Here is a 22,309-nt window from a genome sequence, read left to right on the forward strand (position 1 = left end):
GTCCATCCAAGCTTACAGCGCAGCCCTACTGGTTCTCCCGTTCTCCCAATCCGTGATTCTATCGGAGCCATCAAGTCGAGATTGTCTGAACCGATCAAGACAGTAGGTTCAGCGTTCACTTGATCCTCGACCACCAATCCACGCAGATGTTAAAACTTCACAACCAGGTCAGTGAAGTTCACACTCTGTTTGGGCAAATTTAGACGTTCTACGGTGTGTACATCTTCCAGCAAATATCGCGTGGGCGATCCTTTTCCCGACACCGTCAGACGTACGTTCATCGAGGTTTTTTCGGTTCTGGTAACTACAGAAGTCCACTTCAGATCCAGTGGTCTGACCGCACCTCTAAGTCCCAGCTGCTTCGCCATGCTGCTCTCCAATAGCGTCCTAGATGAGCCCTCGTCCAAGAAGGCAAAGGTTGGGACTTCCTTCGATCCGTTGATAAGGGTGATCGGTACGACGCGAAAAATGACGGAGGATTTGTTGACTCGCTGATGCACCATGCAATTTAATTCCTCCGGTTTATCACCCTGGTGCAGTAGAGCATGGTGTTTTGCATTGCAGCCCGGGACGTTACACAGCATCTTGTTGCGACAACGCATGCTTCCGTGACTATATAGACACACGACGCACAGCTGTCGATCTCTCACCAGTCGGAGACGTTCTTTCGGTGGCAGCCTTTTAAACTCCTCACAATTCCGCGCGCGGTGTCCGGCTTTAGAGCATGTCGCGCACAGCTTATCATCGCTCAACTTAACAGCTTCAGTTTTTGTTGTAACATTCGGTACCTCATCAATGTGCGTGTGTACGAACCCTTTCGGCTTCGTTGACGATTTTCTCTCCGGTTTCATCGCGGGTTCAGGCGGCGTATTTAAAAGTGTCACCTCATTAGCTTCGTCTACCAGCTTCTCCATGAAGTCGCCGAAGGTGCGGATAGACACTTGATTTTCATCCTTCTTGAAGCGTACCCACTCCAACTTGAAACTGGCAGGCAACTTCTCCACCATCTCCTCCAACAGCACGGGATTTCGGAGGTGGTCTTGTTGATTGGCGGCGTCCAAGTGGTCGCACAATTGTTGCACGGCAATCCCGAATTTAATGATAGTATCCAAGCGATCAGATTTCGGCGGATCTATCATTCGTACCTTTGAGATCAGCGAACGTATGAGCACTTCTGGTTTCCCGTAGACACGACGCAAAGTTTCTACAACCTTCGGTACGTTCGCCGGTAGCACCAGCCTGCTGCGGACCATCTCCAGCGCCGGTCCCTTTAGGCTCTCCTGCAGCCTAATGAGGTTTTCCACCTCGGAAAAACCGCATGCGGTGTTCGAGCTCTCATACGAACTAATGAAGATGGGCCACTCCTCCGCCGCTCCAGAAAACGCCGGCAATCGTTTCGGCCATACTTGCCTAGCTGAAATTTGAGCTGGAGTTGGACCACCCTGCAGTTTGATCACCGGACTGGACCGCGATTCTCTCGGAACTAACGACTGATTCATCATCGGCGCTTGCGGATTGGAATTTTCCATACCGGGATGACCCAGCTCTATCGAACCCGGCGGGACTATTTGCTGCAGGGCCGGCATGACCGACGAGCCTCCACGATATGATGCTTGACTCCGCCCCAGCCCGTGTGGACTCGACACGGACCCCACAGGGTTAGCAAGGGACGGTATATAACGCGGTATACTACCTTCAAGTGGGATTCCGGCTGCAACAGCATTCTTTCGAGCTGGCAATCTCGATTCCGGGCGACCTAAAGGTGTAATTGTGTAGGACGCTCCGTGGCCTACAACGTTGCTAGGACCTTCATGCGGGATCGAAGGCAAACTATAGGCCTTACCGGGACCAAAATTCCCCTCGGCCTCTCGCTGACTCTTGATCCACTTTCTTGTCCTACTTGCGCTGCTGTACACCATACTACCGACCTCACTATCGTCCTCTTCGTCGTCCTCAAGACACGATGCCATCACCTCATACCGTTTCCGCATGTACTCTTGTTGCAGAGCGTATTCCTCATCCAGCCGTTTAAGTTCCAGCTCCCGGAATCGACGTCTCGATGACGTGGAACTACCTCCGCTTCGATGCCGTCGAGATCTCACCAGCAGGCATCCCTCACAGCACCAGGGATGGTCTTTTATCGACTCACTTTCCACATTCGTCGCATGCCACCATACCATGATCAGCGGAGGGTGATTGCTGGCACAACTCGCATAGGCAATAGCTGTCGTTCATCGGCTGCTTATGGGCCATCGTGCGCTTCCGAAATTAATCTTTGAGATTGTTCGGACTAGGTAAGGCCAGAAAAACTTCTCTGTAGCGGTTTAGGGTAATTCGCTCAAAGATTAATTTTTCTCCTTGCTGAATGACTACCTAACGCACGAAGCCCAAACTAGTTCTGATAGCGGATCTAAGGTATAGAAGAAAAAATAGTTTGGGATTTGGATCACCCTAAGCCTGACAATGATTCGAGCAATGCCTATCTCTATAGCCACTAGCATTCACATAACTCCATTAGAACTCAATTCCACAATCAATTCAATAAATTTATCGATATAATTCAATATTAAAGCAATGATCATATAAGCACATCTGCATCACATATATTCCTCACGTGTTTTAGATCTATAGCATCTCCTATTGTGTCTGACTGCTATTGTGGTTGACGTCTATCTCTGCATGAGCTGACGGGGGATTCACCACTATACAGTCCATTCCCGTTTATCCGAACAACGATCTTCGGCTGTGTGCAGAAGAATGGTGTGTGGCGGAGAAGGATGAACCACGAGCTCGCTGCACTTTACGGCGAACCAAGCATCCAGAAGGTGGCCAAAGCCGGAAGGATACGGTGGGCAGGGCATGTTGCCAGAATGCTGGGCAATGACCCTGCAAAGTCAGTGTTCGCGACTGATCCGGTTGGTACCAGAAGGCGTGGAACGCAGACAGCACGATTGACGGACCAGGTAGAGCGTGACTTGGTGAGCATTTGGCGTGACCGAGAGCGGCAGTCTCAAACCGAGTATTGTGGCCTACTATTGTTGATTATGTCTCATCTTAACCCTCTACAGGAAACCTTAAATGATGATCCATTTCGGAAACCTGGGGTCCATTTGGACCCCAAATTTGATCTTCTGTATCTCATGATCCTGACTCTTCTAGATCGGTCTTTTCAGCAAAGTTGTTGGGTAGCTCAAGGACTTACAGATGCTGGACCGTTTAATTCGGAATTTCATATATAGGTGGCACTAGTGAGCATGTAAGCATAAAGTATTTGAGCACATATATATCAAGATCCTGACCACATAGAAATTTGGGATCTTCAGAAAATTTGTTTATTAGGTTAAGTGTTTACTAATGATGGACCTTTTTTTTGAAAATTTCACACATAGATGGCGCTACTGAGCGTGCAAATTACAATATCACAGGATCCTGATCACCTAGAATGATGGTATCTTCGGAAAGTTGTTGAGTTGCCCAAGGACTGACAGATGCTGGTCCGTTTGGTTCGGAACTTTACACATAGGTGGCACTAGTGAGCATATGATCACATTTATAACAAGATCTTGACACATAGAAATTTGGTGTCTTCGGCAAAATTGTTAATTGAGTCAAGTGTTTACTAATGATGGACCGTTTGTTTGAAAATTCTACACATAGATGGCACAATCAATCGTGCAAATTTTATACTTCATGTATCTCAGGATCTTGAGCACCTAGAATGATAATATCTCCGGCAAAGTTGTTGGGTAGGTCAAGGATTTACAGATGATGTGCCGTTTGATTTGGAACTCCACGTATAGGTTACGTTACTGAGCACGCATTTATCATATATCTCATATATCGCAGTATTCTGATCACTTAGAAAGATGGAATTTTCGGAAAAGTTGTTGCGTAGGCCAAGTACTTAAGACCATGGGCCGTTAATGTTGGAAATTCGCCATACGTACATGGCACTGGTGAGCATGCAAATTGTATATGTCATACAGGGGATAGACAAAATGATCGGGACATGGATTCAATGAACTGAATGCAATGAAATTTTGACCATTTATGACTTATATAATGAGCTCTGAAAAACGTTAGACTCAACTTGAAATTATTAACAAGAGAAAAAGTTATAGCGATTTTATTTATTTCATGATTTTTTAGTAAATTGGTCTATTTTTAATATGCATCCCATTACTTTTTCAATGAATTGCCGGCTATGTTGTTACTTTCTTTCAAAACATATTTATATTCAAGATACTTAGAGGGAATATGAATGAATTTTAATTAGCATCTTAAATTTTGAAACGATGTTGAAATTTAAGAAAATTTGGTGTTTTATTAGAAAAATATTGTATGTAATTCCTGCAAAATAGTCAGAATCTTGTTCTATAAGAGATATACAAATTGCATGCTCACTGATGCCACCCATGAGCAAAATTCAGAGTAGAACGACTGCAACTTATCTGCAGAATCTTCAATTTGTCTAAGACAGAGGTTCGAATCAAACGGTCGACTATCTGTAAATTCTTGGCCAAACAACTTTGCTGAAGATAGTAGAGACAGTAAGAGAGTTATTAAGATCCTGGGATAACTGAAACATAAAATTTGCATACTCAGTAGCGCCACCTATGTGTGGAGTTTCAAATCAGACGGCCCATCATCTGGAAGTACTTCACCAACACAACAACTTTCTCGGAGGTGTCATCTTTCTAAGTGATAAGGATCCAGTGATATATGAGATAAAAAAATTGCATGCTCACTAGTACCATCTAGTGGTAAAATATCGAATCAATCGGTTCATTATCTGTAAAGCGCTCGACTTACTGAGCATCTTTACCGAAGACGTGACGCTTCTACAAGCTCTAAATCCTCGGATAATTTCGTTTGTATACATTATATTACTATATTGTTAATGCCAAATAGCACCATCTAGTGGGAAAATTTCGAAATAATCGATTCACTGCCAGATGGCGCTTGACTTACCAAAAAAAAAATTGTCGAAGATATGAATATGAATATGAATAAATAACAGAATAAAAAGATATAGAGAATTCAATTTGGGGTCCAAATGGTCCCCAGGTATACAAAATCGCCCGGTTCAACTTTGACATGGAACCAAAGTATGCCATGAAATCAATTTTATTTTTGCTTAAATAATAGAACTAGGTCTAGTTTGAAGGTATTGCAAAAATAAAGTATACATGTTATTACAAACTTGTTTGCCATTATTTCAAAGTTGCTTGGGGCCAAATGGACCCCATGTATCCATTAGAGGGTTAAATGTTGAGTGGAAACACATTCTTGAAAGTTCAACAAATTCATATTAAAGTTTCAGAAAACAGTTTCCGAAAAATTGAAACTCTCTAAACTCCTAATAGGGTCTGGGACCATTTGGGCAGGAGCACCTTTTTTGGGCACTTGCTGCTATAACTCAGTCAATTTCAAATCGATTGTCCTGAATTTTTGAACATGGCTAGATACTGTGCGTATCTGATCGTGTCTCAAAAATCAAGTTAATCGGTTCAAATTTGACTGAGTTACAGCAGCAAGTGCCCAAAATAGGTGCTCCTGCCCAAATGGTCCCAGACCCAACTGCGGTAGGACGAGTTTCGGAGGAAGCTGAAATCACCGCTTCCTAAAAAATGAGACACTATATACTACAGACAGACAGAATTCCGACAAAATTGAAATCGATTTAAAAAACACCTTATAATTATTCTCCATTAGCTTGATTGTTGCTGCTGCTCTTCGCATTAAAGATTTGAGCTTCGCCTGTTCCCCGTCGTATCTAATTTTAATGAGCACTTTACGTGATGAAACTTCATTTCATTGCCGCGTTGGCGAGCCTGCTGAGTGTCCTACCAAAGATTCCAGAATCAGGCTGATGACGACGGCGGCAGGCTAGAACCTAGTACTAGACTAAGCGACGCGAATCGACGCCACTCGACACAATTTTCGACCCCCCCTCCCGAGGATGGTGGCTCGGCTGTCAGCGTCGTTACAATAATCCTACATATTTATCAGTCATATTTGCATAATGGATGCCTCCTCTACCGGGAAGCAAATATGGACGCCGCCCATTAGAGTGTGAAAGACAATTGGTTCAAAAGGTCAACGCTTGGGACGTGTTATGGCCTACCCTGGCCTTCCGCGCTGTTTGTAGAGGTGCCAACTTCTTGAGGGGCCAACACGTGTACGACGCATTATTCAGGACCTTGCTTGGTTGGTCGTTTGGATAATTTAGTGATTGTTTGAATTTTAATAAACGGGGGCTATTAAAACAGAGTGCATACGAGAAATTGGGTGGCTTACCTCGTCTTTGCCCTTCATCACGCACATCTTGATGTCATCCTCCGACGAGTACCACACTAACCGCGTCTGCTCACTGAGATCGTATATGCTGAGATTGTACACAATGTTTCTGCAATGGGAAAAAGAGAGGAAAGAAATGTGCAATTAAAAAATGATCTTTTTACGATCGTTAAGACTACTGCACGCTTTCGGGAGGTTAATGGCGCAGACAAAGGACGCTACAAGGTGCAAGAATGATTACTCGAACTACTGCCGTTACGACGCTCTAATGGGGCAGCACATGGTTTTCACACAGACTTTTTATTGCCGTGTCATCTGGCTGTTTATGGCAATGATGATGATGATAATAATGATGGACCAGCGGGAGAGGAGTTGTGAATCCGAGAAGAAATGTTTGAAATAAATTTCACTAAAATCACAGTTACAATTTTGTTTGTAAGAAATTTTTACCCTGCAAAGGTGTATGTATCCAAATCCCTTTCGTGACAAACCAGCACAATTGTACTGTTGAGCGATAACAGTTTTGCATATTTTTTCATTTGTTTAGCCTTTGTTTATGTGATATAAACTATTCAATAATTCAGCCATTACTTATACTTGCATGTGGACAAACACATACACATATGTTTACGTTTCCTGTGAGATTCACCGCAATAAATTAAACAAAATGTGAACAAAACCCGTTAAACATGAAAAAGTTTTATCTGTAGCATATTTTTTACTTCCGCTTTATATAAGTAGTCAAAGCTAGAAATCGATAGATAAAGAGTAGTTCATCCAAATGTGGAACATTAATTGTTGTTTCTAAGAGTTCTGGAGAGCCAAAATTGAGCCATTTGTGTGAAGATATCACTTTTTTGCACTCCGTTCCGAAGGGGATATGAATAAAAATGGAATGGGGTTTGCATCCCGAGCAGGAGAAAATAGCTGAAGAATACCAAATTCAGGTATGGAAAACCGAATACCTACAACCTAAATGAGGTATTAAAAAGCCCTGCATAAGAGGTAAAATACCAAAAAAAAATAACTGATGTATATTCTGTGCATAACACTTGAATAATTACATCAAGTATGGCAATACCTCAATAATAATCGACGATTTTTCCATACAAATAACGATTCTTCTATAATTGAATAATACCTCAATCAGTCCTCAACACCAAACCAATAACTCGTTAAGGTATTTTGTCAATACCTGAAAAATACCAAAATAAGTTATTTTTAATGACTGGGTAACCAACCAATAACTTGTCTTGGTATGATACCTGACATTGGTATGTTGCAGTTATGTGTCAGTTATTCGTTCCTGGGTGTCACGTTTGCATTTGTGCAGGGCTCTGACGTCAAAAATCAACTTGAGCCATATTTCTCAATAATAAAACAATCTACGAATGTTGCATTTTTTTTTATTTTCTGCTCGGGTACTTCGTTCGCTATTTTTCGGCGTAGGACATGATGACACACAGTCATCGAGGGATGGCTTGGGCTTAAACAACCGGACGACTATCAGGAAGCATGTAGAGGTAATAACCAGCACATTAAATACGCATCAATATAAACATGTGTGCAACATATTTATTGTTCATTGATTTATTGCATGTGTCGGGAATCAAGTTCAGTGAACGACACGAGAAATCTGTTGAGCAGTGGTGTCTTAAGTAGTAGCAAATATATTGAATATATTTGTTAAAATCTTTGGTAGTAGGATAGAAAATTCGATTCAGCATTGCACAATATTTTTCATAGCTCCTTAAGGTTGATACTGTCGTTTGCCATCTTGAATTCAGGATCTGATATTTACGACATTTTTGGTGCATTTGTATATGGTGCGATGTCGACCGGCCATCGACAAAGGCGGCTTGATAACTACCCGCAAAATCATTCGTTGTATTTAATGACTTACGATAGAAGATGATCTGGAATAGCACTTTGAAGGTGGCATTCAGTATGGTGTTCGCTCGGAAGTTCTCATAACACGTCGTCTATCTTGTAGATATGATGGGCAAATGACCTCTTCATTCCACTCCTCCAGTAGTTGTTCCGTTTCCCAGACCGTGACATTCACTCGATGCAGACAAATATGTAGCCAACTTTTTCGGGCCCATATTGATGAGTTCAGCTGTAATACTATCCTTACCAGCTGCCTTATTGTACTAGAGCTGTTAAAGGACATCCTTAACTTTGAAGCTATATTTGACCACGAGAACTCTATGCACCGTTCCAGGCGGGGACGGGTCAAAATTCCAAGCTACTGGTCTAGTCAACGGTAGCTTCCGATGTGGGCTCAAAAGACCTCTTCTGACTTCCGGGTCCCAGAGTGTAATCGATGGAGACGGGTCGGTCTCTGCGGCTGGACGGCCAGCGTAAGAGAGTTGCACCGATGACTACATTGATCAACGGCCGTCGGTTCCCGACTAGAAAATTGTAACAAAAATATAACATAATTCTAACAAACCATGATAGTTATAACTCATTGTGATATAATCATGTTCAACATCCTTGGTGTTTTAATATTACTATAACTCAATCATATCACATTATGTTATAAATGTTGTTTGATAACTCATTGTATAATAATTTAGTTTCGAGTCTCCGACATTTGAAAAATTGTGTTACAAAATTATATCAAACTTTGATAGAAACTAGTTATCCTGCGGCTAAAATTCATATCACATTTTGTTATAATTTTGATATGAATATAACGAAATAGGTTATAATCTTAATTAGACCAGTGTACTTTTTGTTACAATTTTAGTTTTTTTAGCATCATCCTGCATCTAGTTTATAACATAATAAGTTATACAAAAACATTATAACATCATAACACAATATAATATAAACTTGATATAATTTTCTAGTCGGGTTAACACGGACATTTTCGAGTGGCGGGCACCGGGGGTCAGTACCCAAGCAACACACATGTTATATTAAAGTTATGACAGCGCAAGTTTTGGTTGTATAGAAGTTTATTTAACGTAATTCTAACATTGTGTTGAAATAACGTAAAATAAACTTCTATACAACCAAAACCTGCGCTGTCGTAACTTTTATATAACCTGTGTGTTACTTGGGTAAGATGGTCCAAATGAAGTTCGGCAACGGTCTAGGGGCTCACCAAAGTACAAGTCGTGCAACGACGAGGTAAGACTTTCCGTTGTGACACAGGCCTTTCAGCTGGGAAACGGGCCCACCGGCTGCGTAGCGGTTCTTGAGGTGGCGAGGCGGGCTTCTCAGAGAAGAAACGGATACACCCAGGGGACGGAACGGAACATCTGATGTAAAAGCCGGCCTTTTGGCGAGAAAACAAACCGGTGACGAAAAGGGCTTAGAAGTAGCGCAGTCACCTTTCCGGCGACGAAGCAGGGGTTCCGGTGATGGAGTGGGTTTAAAAGCGGTTGTATCGGCCACCCTAGGTCATACCGAGGCGGTCGTCGCAACCGTACATTGTTGAGTATGGAGAGTTTTTGGCGCCGCTTGGTCATCACCAGAATGTGGTCGATTTGCGTGGTTATGTTCAGGTGTAAGGATAAGGGAGGCTATAATGGAAGAAGATGCAGCGAATGACAATGTCGATGAGTCGTAGGCCGTTTTTGTTTGTCAGCTGGTGTGCGCTAAACTTTCCAAACGTCGGTCTGAATTCCTCCTCCTTCTGACCCACCTGAACGTTCAGATATCCTATGATGATCTTGATGTTGTGGCTGGAGCAGCGATAGTACTGGAGTTCGAGCTGCACGTAGTGCTTCCGAAGTGAGGGCTGATGGCTTAACCTGCCAACCGATCACGGGCCTTTGAACATCGTTCATCACGTTCAATCAAAGCTGTTATCAGCTCACGCAGCACCTCTAGTAGAACTTCCTAACGTTCATGCCCTGGATTCTGTCCAACATACCTCCTGCAGAGCTACGATGCCGAACCCGCGGTTCTTCAGTTGATCGGCAAGTTGAGAGATCGTCAGTTACGCGTACCGAGTTTCCACCCACAATTCTGTTTTGCCTTTCTCGTACACCAAAGTGTACTGAAAACACATAACATAAGTGGAACTCTGGCTCAAAAAGTTGATGCCTTTCCGGTTTCTCACGCTGGTATACAGGGCATCGAAATGTCAAATGCGTTATAACATATTTGTCATACCATTTTTTCAGCATGTATACCATTTTTCATTGCTTCGTAGTGAAACAAAGATCTCATAGATTTAGACTGGTAGCCCGTAGAGATCTAAAATAGGACATAAATTGTGATGAAACTTTGTAAACTCAAGTCAAAAATACGTTTTCTAGCGTTAAATATAAAGGGAGATCAATATGTGAAACGTGGATGTGTTATTTCGAAGACTGCAATGAATTTATGACAAAATGAATAAGTTGATTGCCAGCAGTTAGTTTTGCGCATGTCTCTGCTGCCACTCTTCGTCCCTGTATTCTTTACCAAAACTGGAATACTGGTTCGATCAGATGTTTTTTGTTTACCAAAATAAATGACAGTTCGACGCCACTTTTGAAAGATATAACAGTTTCGCGTGCTGAAAAAGGATACAACTTTTTCCTTCGCTTTGGCTATGGAGTTCCACTTATGTTATGTGCTGAAAGGCTATATGTTCATTCAAAAACGAATTTTCGATAGAAAGCTCGGAGGGTCAAGTCACATATACCAATCAACTCAGTTCGACGAATTGAGATGATGTCTGCATGAGTGTATGCATGTGTATGTGTATGGATGTGTGTATGTGTGTATGTATGTCTGTGTACAAAAAAATGTCACTCGTTTTTAAGGCACTTCCCATTGGCCAATTTTTTGGATTATTATTTTCGAATCGAACTGGAATCTTATCGCATTGTTTGCTATTGCAAATGGTCCGGATTGATCAAGGCGTTCTGAAGTTTGGAAGACACGGACAAGTTCAATGCTTCCAGTGAGCTAATTGTTCTTTGAATGAAGCATGACACTAGACAACGGACTAGCATGCAACGCTCAGTGGCACAGCCAAAAACTTTTACTGTCAGCTGCGGCGGGAATCGAACCCACGCTCCTCAGCACGATGCGACTAAGTGCTTGGTGACACTAGCCGCACGGCCAAGAAGCCACACCAAGCCGGGGCACGTGGCGCAGTGGCTACACGTTCGCTTCATAAGCGGATGGTCATGAGTTCGATCCCAGCCCCGGCACTTCATTAGTTTCTCTTCCCCCCGAGAGCGGCTGGCACTTGACCCTTTTCTGGGCTATCATAGCTCAAACGGACTCGGATAATTGGATATCGGCGAACGGCAACCCATAATGGACGACCCCCAATCGGACTGGAAAAGGAACAACAGCCACACATCATTTCATCATCGTGCTCATCATTCTATCAAGGACAGGGTAGAAAAGTGAAAGCAGCACAAAGGCGAACCAGTTTCGATATAGCAGAATAAGAATATAATAGAATAAATTTAGGCGCTGTACAGTGTAAGTGCAGCCGCCAATTGGACGTAGTGCCCTAGTGGACAAAAGAGCTGTAAAATAGGTTAAGTGGTTAAGAATAAAAAAAAGCCACACCAAGCCAGTTATGAGCATTTTAGTGATCCGGAATAGCTTCGGTGAACTGAACATATACACATAAAACTGAACCAAACCCTATCATGCGGTACATCAAATTGCGCCGAATTGTGTATATTTTAGCATGGTTAACGAATTTTATGCGGAAATCGTCAATGGAAACAAGAAAATTACAATGTTGGCCAAAAATCCATGATTGCAGCTCACAATTAGAAAAGGCTGTCGGGACCCGTGGCGCAGTGGTCCACCCATTCGATTCATAAGCGGATAGTCATGGGTTCAATCCCAGCCCCGGTACGGCAATTTTTCGTCAGTTGCTCTTTCCCCCGAGAGCAGCTTACACCTGACTCTCTTCGGAGCATATAGCTCTAACGGACCCGGAATTTGGATATCGGTGAACCGCAACTGATAACACTAGTTTACAGCATTTTTGAACTCGGTAAGCTGATGATCATTTTTGGTGTAGAATCATGCCCTGAGTTCGAAAACGCGAAGGAAAAAAATTACAGTAGAGCGGAATTTTTTTCGACTTTCCATACAAGGTTGATGATTTGAAATCCATTTTTGTTCTATTTTTAAGCAACGTCGCTCACTTCTCACATCTCATTCTCCGTAATCAATGCTCCGATTGAGCTGAATTTTTTACTGTAACTCGCCTACATATGATATGTCAAATAAACTTTGAGAAAGAATTTTTATATTGATTTTTTCTTATTGAAAGAAATACATTTTATATTTTTGGAAATTTGATTAAAATTTAAGGAGATCGTTCCTAAAACTCGCCAATATCTTGAATTTCATCAAATTGACGCAAAACCTGTATTCAGATGATCGAATGGTATTGTATTCAGCTTTTAAATCATGGAAAAAGATTTGAAATTGGTTGAACAAAACGCAAGATATTTGAATTTAAGTAAATTCCATATTTTTAAAAGCTGTAAAACTTGATATTGAGCTAAAACTTAAAAACCGCTCTACTTAAAATTTTTTGAAGCACGGTTTTGAAATCAGTGCTAAATTGTGCTTCAAAAATTTTGGTCGAGAACAGAAGTTCACGACTTTCGTTTTATTTTGTAAACTAGTGTAATGGACGACCCCAATTGGACTGTAAAAGAAACAGCAGCCACACATCAAACATGATGGTGCTCATCATTCTACCGTAGACAGGGTAGAAAAGTGAAAGCAGCACAAAGGCACCAGTTCGATATAGTAAGTAGACATACATACATTTAGGCGCTGTACAAAGTGTAAGTGTAGCTGCCAATTGAATCGCTCACGTAGTGCCCTAGTGGACAAAAAGAGCTGTAAATTAGGTTAAGTGGGTAAGAATATATGAATAACAAGCATTGTATTAAAAAAATAGAAAAGCTTCTAAAACCATGATGTAGATTTTAGCTGTTTCACGGTGTTTTAGGCTCTGGAACCATGCAGTATGGGTATATTTGGAATAGAGAAGATGTCTGGTGTACAAAAATGTTGCCCAAAATATCCAAAATGGTTGCCCAAAACCCAAGATGGTGGCCCACAATTCGAGATGGCAGCTGTTTAAAGGAGTTTAGGGCCCTAAAGCTATGCAATGTTTGGTATGGGAGAGATATTCGGAGTCCAAAAATAACGACCAGAATATCCAAGAAAGTGGCCCAAAATTCAATATGGCGACCCAAAATACAAGATGGCAGCTGCTTCAAGGTGTTTTTGGCTCCGAATCCATGCAGTATGGATAAATTTGGTGTAGAGTTGTTCGGAGTCCAAGTATGGTGAACAAAATGTGTAAGACGGCGGCTCAAACATCATGATGACGGCTGTTTTAAGGAGTATTGAGCTCTAAGACCATGCGCCCAAAATACATAATGGCAGCTGTAAAAAAGTGTTTTAGGCTCTGAAACCATGTAGTATGAGTATATTTGGTATGGGGAAGATGTCCGGATGATGATGATGATGATTGTGTACCCACCATCAGCGCAAGGATTACCTATGGCTGCAGAGTCATACCGGAACGGAATGATCTACCTGACGGTTTGTTGTAGCAGGGAAAGCTAAATTCACTGGAGACCTTCGGAAAACAACATGATAATTGTTATCTCGTGACAAAGTCTGGCCACCCCACGAACATTTGCCCGAAACTTCCTTAGGCTACCCCTCCGAAATCCCCATATATGTCATGTTCAAATATAAAAAGTAATATGGAATGAACTCACCGGATAATCCTGACCAGCTGGTTTTCTATGTTTGGCTTTGGTCTCAGCATGCAAACGGTCCAACCATATTAAATGTGCACTCGTTTACACCACTCGCTGATTCTCCGATCGTCCATCGAAGAATCCGAAAAAAAAATACATAAGCGAGAATACCCGACGCACTGAAAAACAATCTCTTGGATACTAGCATTTCCGAACTCGGAATAACGACGAACACGAGCACCACGATGCGGGCAATGTGGTCTCTTGCCACCGAGCCATCGTCGATCGTTTACACAAAGTGCGAACAAAAAACACAAAGAAAAATACGAAAACACGGGAACGACGAAATGCCAGCCTCTTGTCACCGCAATACTGCCCCACAGGAAAATAACGAGCCAACATCTCTGGTTCCCACTTTCAGCCGCCTCGTTGAACACAATAGCGGCGGCTCGGGCGGTTGGTTCCCCATGACAGCGCAAAGTTTGTAAACAAACATTAATCCAGGAGCAATAATTGAAAACGGCGAAACTTTTTACACAACAGAATTTTTTTTTCACCTTTTAAAACAGTTAGTAAAGGCAAAACATGACTTTTAATTTCTCAATTATTTATTTCAAAATGAAGTCGTAATAGTACCGGCTCGTCTTCTTCACGGGGTGGAAGTTTTCATAAAATTTAGAATTGTTATTGATATGATTCAGCCACAGTCAATTATCGTTCCTGGATTTTGATGCTGACCTCAAAAACATGGCCGCATGACAGGAGGCTGCGAAATGGGGTAAGTTTCAGCCTCCGCGCCCTGCTTGTCACTGGTATGGGGAAGATGTCCGGAGTCCAAAAATAGGGACCAGAATATTCAAGATGGCGGAGATGGAAATCCAATATGGCTTGACGCAATTGCCGATACTAGTCGCACGACCATGGACCCATACATTTACAGTACCAACCGATGAAATCGAAGAAAATCTTACCATTGTGCGCGTCGCCTCATACGGAAAAAAATGTTGGTGCCTCTGATAATATTGAAGAATATCATAGAAAACAGAAGCCAGTTAACCGACATAATTGCATGTGCCATGAATATGATTTTTGTGAAACGGATTTTATGCGATATTCATCAACATGTCGCTTGGTTGAAATGATTTCCCAAAAGCCACCATCACTGCTAGGTGGATTAATTCGTTGCTATCTGACTCGTAGGGCCGGTAACCAAGCCCTTACTTCGTTAAAATGTCAACCATGAGACCTAATTTTTCGGGATATGACATTCAAATGGAAATGGCAGTCAATCGTTAGGGGAGACTGAGGAGACTTGATCCCTGGGGGGACTTGTTCCCCCTATATTTGCTCGGAATCAAAAACATTTTTCTTCTAGCATACTTTTTTCAAAACTACTCCTGGACAAACGGCTAAGTTTTGGCTACAAGTGATTTCGATTGTACATTGCATTATTTTTTTTAACGGCTGATGGTTTGTTTTCAGTCATTCAGAAATCTTTTAGGCGATTCGGAAAAATCTCAATAGCTTTGTGAAAATTGAACCAAATCGTGTCAAAATTTCACAGCACATAGTTTAAATAAAACTTTACTCAAATCAAATAAGGCTGTTGTTAACATATTTTAATTAATTCAGCTTAGTATACACAACAGTGACATGGGAGACTTGATCCCTCGAGGATTACACACACATTATACTTGTGAAAAATGAAATTCTGTTCGGAAGCCTCTATTTACTTGGAATTCTAATCTATTCAACGATATAATGTGTTAGATAATTGAGGGGGTTAGAAGCAAAGGGGTGTAAGTGACAAAAACCCACTTCGAATAAATGAGGTTTGAAGTTTCTGACCAATTTTTCATCCCATATAAAATGTATGGAGCATTAACATCAACCCAATTTTCTCTGATTTATTGTAATTTTTCCAATAATCGTAGAAACAATCTTTAAAAAGTTTCTAAAAGCTTGAAATCTGAAGAATTTTATGATATGCTCAGCTAAAAATCAACAAAATGATCACTTACACCCCTTTGATTCTGGGTCCCTCAATTATAACTTTAGTACAAACCAAGAAAAGGGGGATCAAGTCTCCCCATTTTGAAAATACGGCATATCCTTAAAAGTTTAAGGAAATCTTACAATTTCAAACACTCCATATTCATCGAAAATACAAGGAAACTCGAAAAGAAAATGAATAAAAAGACTCTGGAATTATTTTCCCTTTAAATAAACCATGTGCTCCAAGGGGGATCAAGTGTCACCCATTTTTGAAAAATATTTACATCATAAGACATGCCTCTATAAAAACACAGTTTTGAAAACTTTAACAATAATTTAAAGGCCTTTTGTTGTGTATTTACTTGCAATAGATGTTTACCTGCCAGTTTGTACGGAAATCGGATTTAGTTTTGTGTTTTTTCTTAAAGTTTCAGGTAAATTAAGAAAAAGGGATCAAGTCTCCCCAGTCTTCCCTAGAGCTTTTAAATTTTCATGAACAGTCTATATTTAAACAAATGTACCACTAAAGATTCTAAACGTCATTTTTATGAAGTCTTCTTTTAACAGATCACTCTCCACGTTCCAGATAATTTGATACATCAGCGAAATTCAAAACAACTTGAATGTCAATTTGATGCTCACCACACTAAATCATGCGGCCGGGCTCACCCACAGTCAGTGTTTCGATGACGACGACGGTTTGACTTTGTCCCCCCATAAATGGTACATTGTCCCACATGGCAGTCGTCATAAATTAATTTCGGCTGACGAAAGAAAGGAACCAAGCACGTGAAATCTGTCCTCTTGTCCCAGCGGCGGCATCAACAGCATCAGCTCGGAGCAAGTGAATTTCAGTAGCATTAATTTGAGGCCAAGATGAATGGACCATAAATTTGATGCTGGTCTCCCCCTCGCTCGCATGGTGCAACTGCGGGTGTTGGGTGGGGGGAAAACAGTATCCCCGGGACGATAGCAGTAGCATGCTCATCATTTCGACGTGTCTCTTCAGCTCGACTGGGAGTCTGACGGTCGGCTGGCAGTGAGAAACAAATTGATATAATGAATACGACTACGGCTATAATTTATGGGTCGCCTGTACTAGGCCATTGGCAACCATGCGATTGTTTGAGTGTATGTGTGGGTGTGTTTGTGCGTTATCCCCATGGTGCACTCCCCTGCGCCGCGCCGTCTCGGTTGTCGCATTATTGCTATCTAATGTTTTATGGCTACACGCTTGGGCATGACAGAAGAACAATGACAGCTCAGCATGAATGAGGAAAAGACAATGGAAGGAATCTGTCTGGGGGAGGAGACAGTGGACTAGAAGAAACCACAACGAATCACTTTAAGGAGAAATCGGGCACAATACACAACATGTACTTTTAGTAGTCCTGTAATACAAGGAAATGACCAGAAACCCAGATGTTGCTTAAAACAGAATGACTGAACAAATTCATCCGCGTGATGTATTGACGAGATAAGTTTCTCATTAATTCAAGCTCAATCGGTAGAAAAATGGCCATTCAGTTGCATGGCCACCCTGATGCACTGCCAGCATTCTACGGATTAAAAAATACCAACCCTTCAAAAGGATTCATATAATGCACGTGTTCGAGAGCTGAAATCGTCAAATATTTGTTGACGATTTCAGTTCTACCAGTCGCGTTGTGGTCAAGAACCATGCGTCTCCATCGCAGTACAATGTCCGCATGGTGCTCAGTGTGAGTAGACATCGACTATCCCCTACACATTGATTGCTTCGAATGGAGTTGAATAAAATCTGCAGTAGTGCCTACCAGATATGTTTAACTAGTGCTCAGCCTCTGACGGATAATGGTATGAATTGTTTTTCTTGTGGGTCAATATCTGCCCCCATAGCTACAGTAAAAAGTAGTGTGATTTGGAATATAGGTTAATGTTAAAAGCAAATAAATAGATGGCAATCCGAATATTTTACTACACATAGAAATTCTAATTTATCCTTGTGCAACTTCCAATGCTTCCTGATCTGGTACATTCCGAAGCCAAGGCTTACTTTTGTGGTGCTATTCCATCGATTAATTTGCTTCTGATGGAAAATGTGTGCAAGTATCGATGCGATGCAATGGTTTCCCCCCTTGCTAGACATGTAACATATTTTCCATGCTTTAATGGCCTCCAGTCCTCGGTGGCGCTCCCCGATCGGAACCATGTCCGGCCGCTGACTGCTTATCCCTGATGTTTCCACGTACGGAACCCATCCGCATAATCCACTCTATTACGTAATAATGTTTGCTTCGAACCCATACCGGTTGCTGGCCGGTGGCGGAGACCGAGAGGCTGGTCGATGTGCGGTTAGATTTATGTGCTGTTGTCGGTAACCACTAAGTCTATTTGGAATCTATACAGCAGCAACCGGGCATCGACCGACCAACCCGGGGTGGCCAACAACGGGGCAGTCAGCATTTCATATTACATATCGTGTTGGTCGTCGGTTGCGTTGTTGCTTCTCGGATGCTGACTGCTCTGCTCTGCTCTGCCGGAGAGCTTATCTCAAACGCAAAACTCACCGGACACCGCACATGGACCAGTTAGAAGTAATGTACAGCTGCGGTGGAGTTGGTGGCAGCACTAACAGGGACCTTCCTATTCCGTCCCGCAAGAACTGGCATGGCAGCTGGAGCTGAGGTTTGCTAACGAATTGCAGGGTCGGGGCTAGAATTCTATTTATTTAATTTAGTATTAAATATGACATTTCACATGATTCACAGCAAGCTCGATCCCGCCCAGCGGTGCTAGATCTTCCTTAAGCCATCCGTCCACTATTTTCTCCACCCCAGCAGGAACAAATCCTGCCTCACAGCTCAGTGTTCAATGAGCGCTAAGAGTTTCCTCTGCCAAAGATTATTTTGCCTGGAAGCCTCGAAGTAGCCTAGTTCAAGAACATGGACTGTAAGGCGAAGTCTCTGCTGATAAGCCTTACTTCGGACGAGTATCTGGGCTGTATGCAGAAGAAGTCTGAAACAAATGCAGTTTTGAAGGTTCTTGAAGATACGCTTGCCATGAAGTCTGTCGGTAAGCAAGCGGTAATTCTGAAGCAAATCGTTGCTTCTCCACCTGCTGAAGTTTGAGACCCCCAAGTAGCACCAGCAACTAAAATGGAAATGATCATCGTTGCAAACATGTTGCAACTGAGTTTTCATGAAACAAACAAAATTAAAACCTATTAAAATCCTGTTGTTAATGCCAAACTGAGGTGTAACAGTTTTATAACAACTAGCAAAATGAAAACAAACATCATCATCAGTTGAAACTTGCGAAACCAATTTGTAACTGAAGTATAATCAGATTGTTTCAACGAATCTAAGTTACAACCGTTTACAAACCAAATCAACCAAAACATTGATTCTGATTGTTATAAACATGTTGCACCTGGAACTTATTTAGAACATAACGAACAATTTTGACAGGAGAGGTAGAAGTTCCAAAATGTGCGGCAAAATGTTTTTGTGATCATGAAAAATATAAAATGCACTATAAAAAACCAAAATGTTTCAAAAATTACGAAATCATATACAAATAAAATGTAATGTTTTCTTCATAAATTTATCGACGTACTCCAAATTTTATAAAATTAAATGTGTAAAAAAGAAAAAAAATCTGATTGAACGTATAATATTGATCCAATCGAAAAAAGTTCTACCTCATTTTCGCAGTACTTAACGACTGGTACCTACCACTGGGAAGATTTGAATATATGGGGTTTTGAGAAATCTAACGTAACGTACAAAAATATTAGGAGTTTCCCACGAAAAAATTTACAATGGATTCACATTTTTTTACAAAAAACATGAAATTTTCGGTACGTAATAAATGGACAGCCTTTTGTCGACGTAAATGGGAAGTATACGTCCAAGTGTCTACTTTTTTGGATATTTATGTCCTACACGGAAAACTCTAACTAGCTTATTTTGGGTCGATTTTACCCTGAAATGAGTATATCTTCTATTCAGGATTTCAGGCAATTTACCTTGCGTGAGTTTAATCGATTCACTCAAATGTTGACTTATTAGCCGAACTATAGGATTGCGTCAAAAGAATCCAATTTTTGGTAGTTTGGCGGTTCCGTATACCACGTGCAGCATTGTTGTACTTTGTTAATACGGATTCCCATAGACATGATTCAGCAAATAGTATCTTTCTAAATTCTAAAATTAATTTTCAGCATTTTATGGGTGCATTAAATAAGCTGCTGAAATGCACTCCGCCAAAGCAATATGGCGAGTTAATTTTTACCACAAATGCCTAAATTTTCACTCGCAAAATAATAGGTAGACTGAGGCGCGTTGAGAATACGGAGCTAAAATGCGTAACTTACCGATAAATCTGGAACGGCACACAAATTGACGTTCTCGGTCAGCCTTATTTGCGGCATATTTATGCACCCAATTTATTAATCACCTGAACGAAACTGGTAGTGACGAATGTGGTGACTAGCTGACTAGTTGTCGAATTGGTTACCATTTTTTATGTCGACTATAAGTTGTATCTTGGTTATAATTCGATTGCGTATTAAAACCGTTTATATCACGAATGGATGTTTTATATTGGCTCCGCCTCTTGCGCTTTTTTGGTTGCAATTTAGTCGTTAATAAGACGATTGGTTTAAATGGCATAACTTTCAATATAGTTGCATACAAATTACAGGAACTTATTAATGTCCAAGTGTGTTGCTTGGGCAGTTCAAACCTGGAAGAGAGCGATGTGTGTGCAGCACTCAGTTTGACCCTCCCGGAATTCTTCGACCTCCTGATGGCTGCACTAGAAAATCTGCCGGAGAACGAGTTGAAATACGAATTAATGGATTCCCGATACCTAAGACACGAGCCGAAGCGATTGGACAGGATACTTGTCAACGAAGAAACACCAATTGCGTTTGCCAGGAATCAACGGGAGAAGCAAGAAGGTGAGAAGTTCAACGGGAAGGACGGAGATACGATTGCGATGGTGCATTATGCAGGCAACCATTACGTCATGGAGGTTTCGGTGCAACGAGTCGATGCAAGCTTGACTGAAGTGGATAGCGCAAACCTCTGGCACCAACGTCTCGGCTACATCAGTGAAAGTGGAATGGCCTCTCTGATACGTGAAAAGCTTGTCCTTGGTGTGTGTTTTAAGCTACAGAAGATCAAGTTCTGCGCTATGTGCGTCATGGGACACGTAATGGTACATGAGACAGGGTGACTCGACTGTTGGAACGTATCCACTCCGATGGGTCCACATCATGGGAAGGACATCGCACCCTTGTCTCGTTCATTGACGACTACCCACACTTTGCTCAACGAAGAAAGAAGGTCGACGCGAATAGTCGACAACTGATGGTCGATTACGTGCCTAATGACTACCGGCTGTGGAACAAGGACGAAAGAAGAATCGTGATGGCTCGTGACGTCAAGAGAAAGTATTGTTAGCCCTCACTCTCCTTCAGAAATTCCTGAGACGTATGAAGAAATTGGTGCCCCTGATGACCGTGACCTCTAGAACCAGGTAATACGTGATGAGCTCCGTTCTATGAAGACCAATGATATGTAGAAGCTGGTGGCATGTCCGCCGGCGTGAAGATGCTTAAAACGAAGAGGGTTTTGTGACTCAAGGATGATTAGACCGGTCCATCGGTTCGGCATTAGGCGCGGCTGGTGGTTAAAGGTTTCCTTCAAGTTACAACGTCCTGGAATAGACTTCGAGGGTACTTCACACCAGACGGCTGTCTACCGTGCCGTCGATCTGCTTATAACCGAATGGAACTTTCGGAGCTTGAAAACCTGAAATTAACCCAAGAAACCGTCGTTACTAAAATTCTGGAGCAATTTGACGTAGTCGACTATAATCCCACCAAGAACCCGATATGAACGAACCCGATATGGTAGGTTCTGAAGTGGGTTGTTGTACTTAAAAGGAACCGCTACCAAGGGACTACAGTTCAAGCGAAATGCAGACAGCAGACTACTAAGGGAATTTGTAGATGTCGACTGGACATCCGACACGGAAGATCGCAAGTCAGTAACGGCTTTCCTGTTCAAAGTTTACGGCTCAACAGTGTGGGAGCAGTTGGAAGCAACCAACAGTCTCCATGTCTTCAAACGAGACCGCTAGGGTACAGCCGTATTCGAAGCCATTTGGTTGCCCAGAATTTTAGAAAACCTCAATAACAGGAACCCGAAGAATATAGCGTCAATCTACGAAGATAATTAAGGCTGCAAAGCGCTGGTCAAGAATACTGAATCAAAGCGTATCAAACACCTCGCCTTAGTGGGACTTAGATG

At 41.9% G+C, this 22,309-nt stretch overlaps 1 protein-coding gene across 6 annotated transcripts in view; it reads right to left on the reverse strand.

Moving 5' to 3' along the window:
* Nucleotides 1-22,309, reverse strand: part of LOC115258949 (semaphorin-1A) — a 629,606-nt gene that overhangs the window by 163,976 nt on the left and 443,321 nt on the right. For all 6 annotated transcript variants that reach the window (XM_062851525.1, XM_062851522.1, XM_062851523.1 and 3 more), the window contains exon 3: nt 6,301-6,409. In XM_062851525.1, the coding sequence (XP_062707509.1) occupies nt 6,301-6,409 (109 nt within the window). The remainder of the gene's footprint in view (nt 1-6,300; nt 6,410-22,309) is intronic.

The sequence above is a fragment of the Aedes albopictus genome, chromosome 2 (assembly GCF_035046485.1).
Source record: "Aedes albopictus strain Foshan chromosome 2, AalbF5, whole genome shotgun sequence".
Lineage (NCBI taxonomy): Eukaryota > Metazoa > Arthropoda > Insecta > Diptera > Culicidae > Aedes > Aedes albopictus.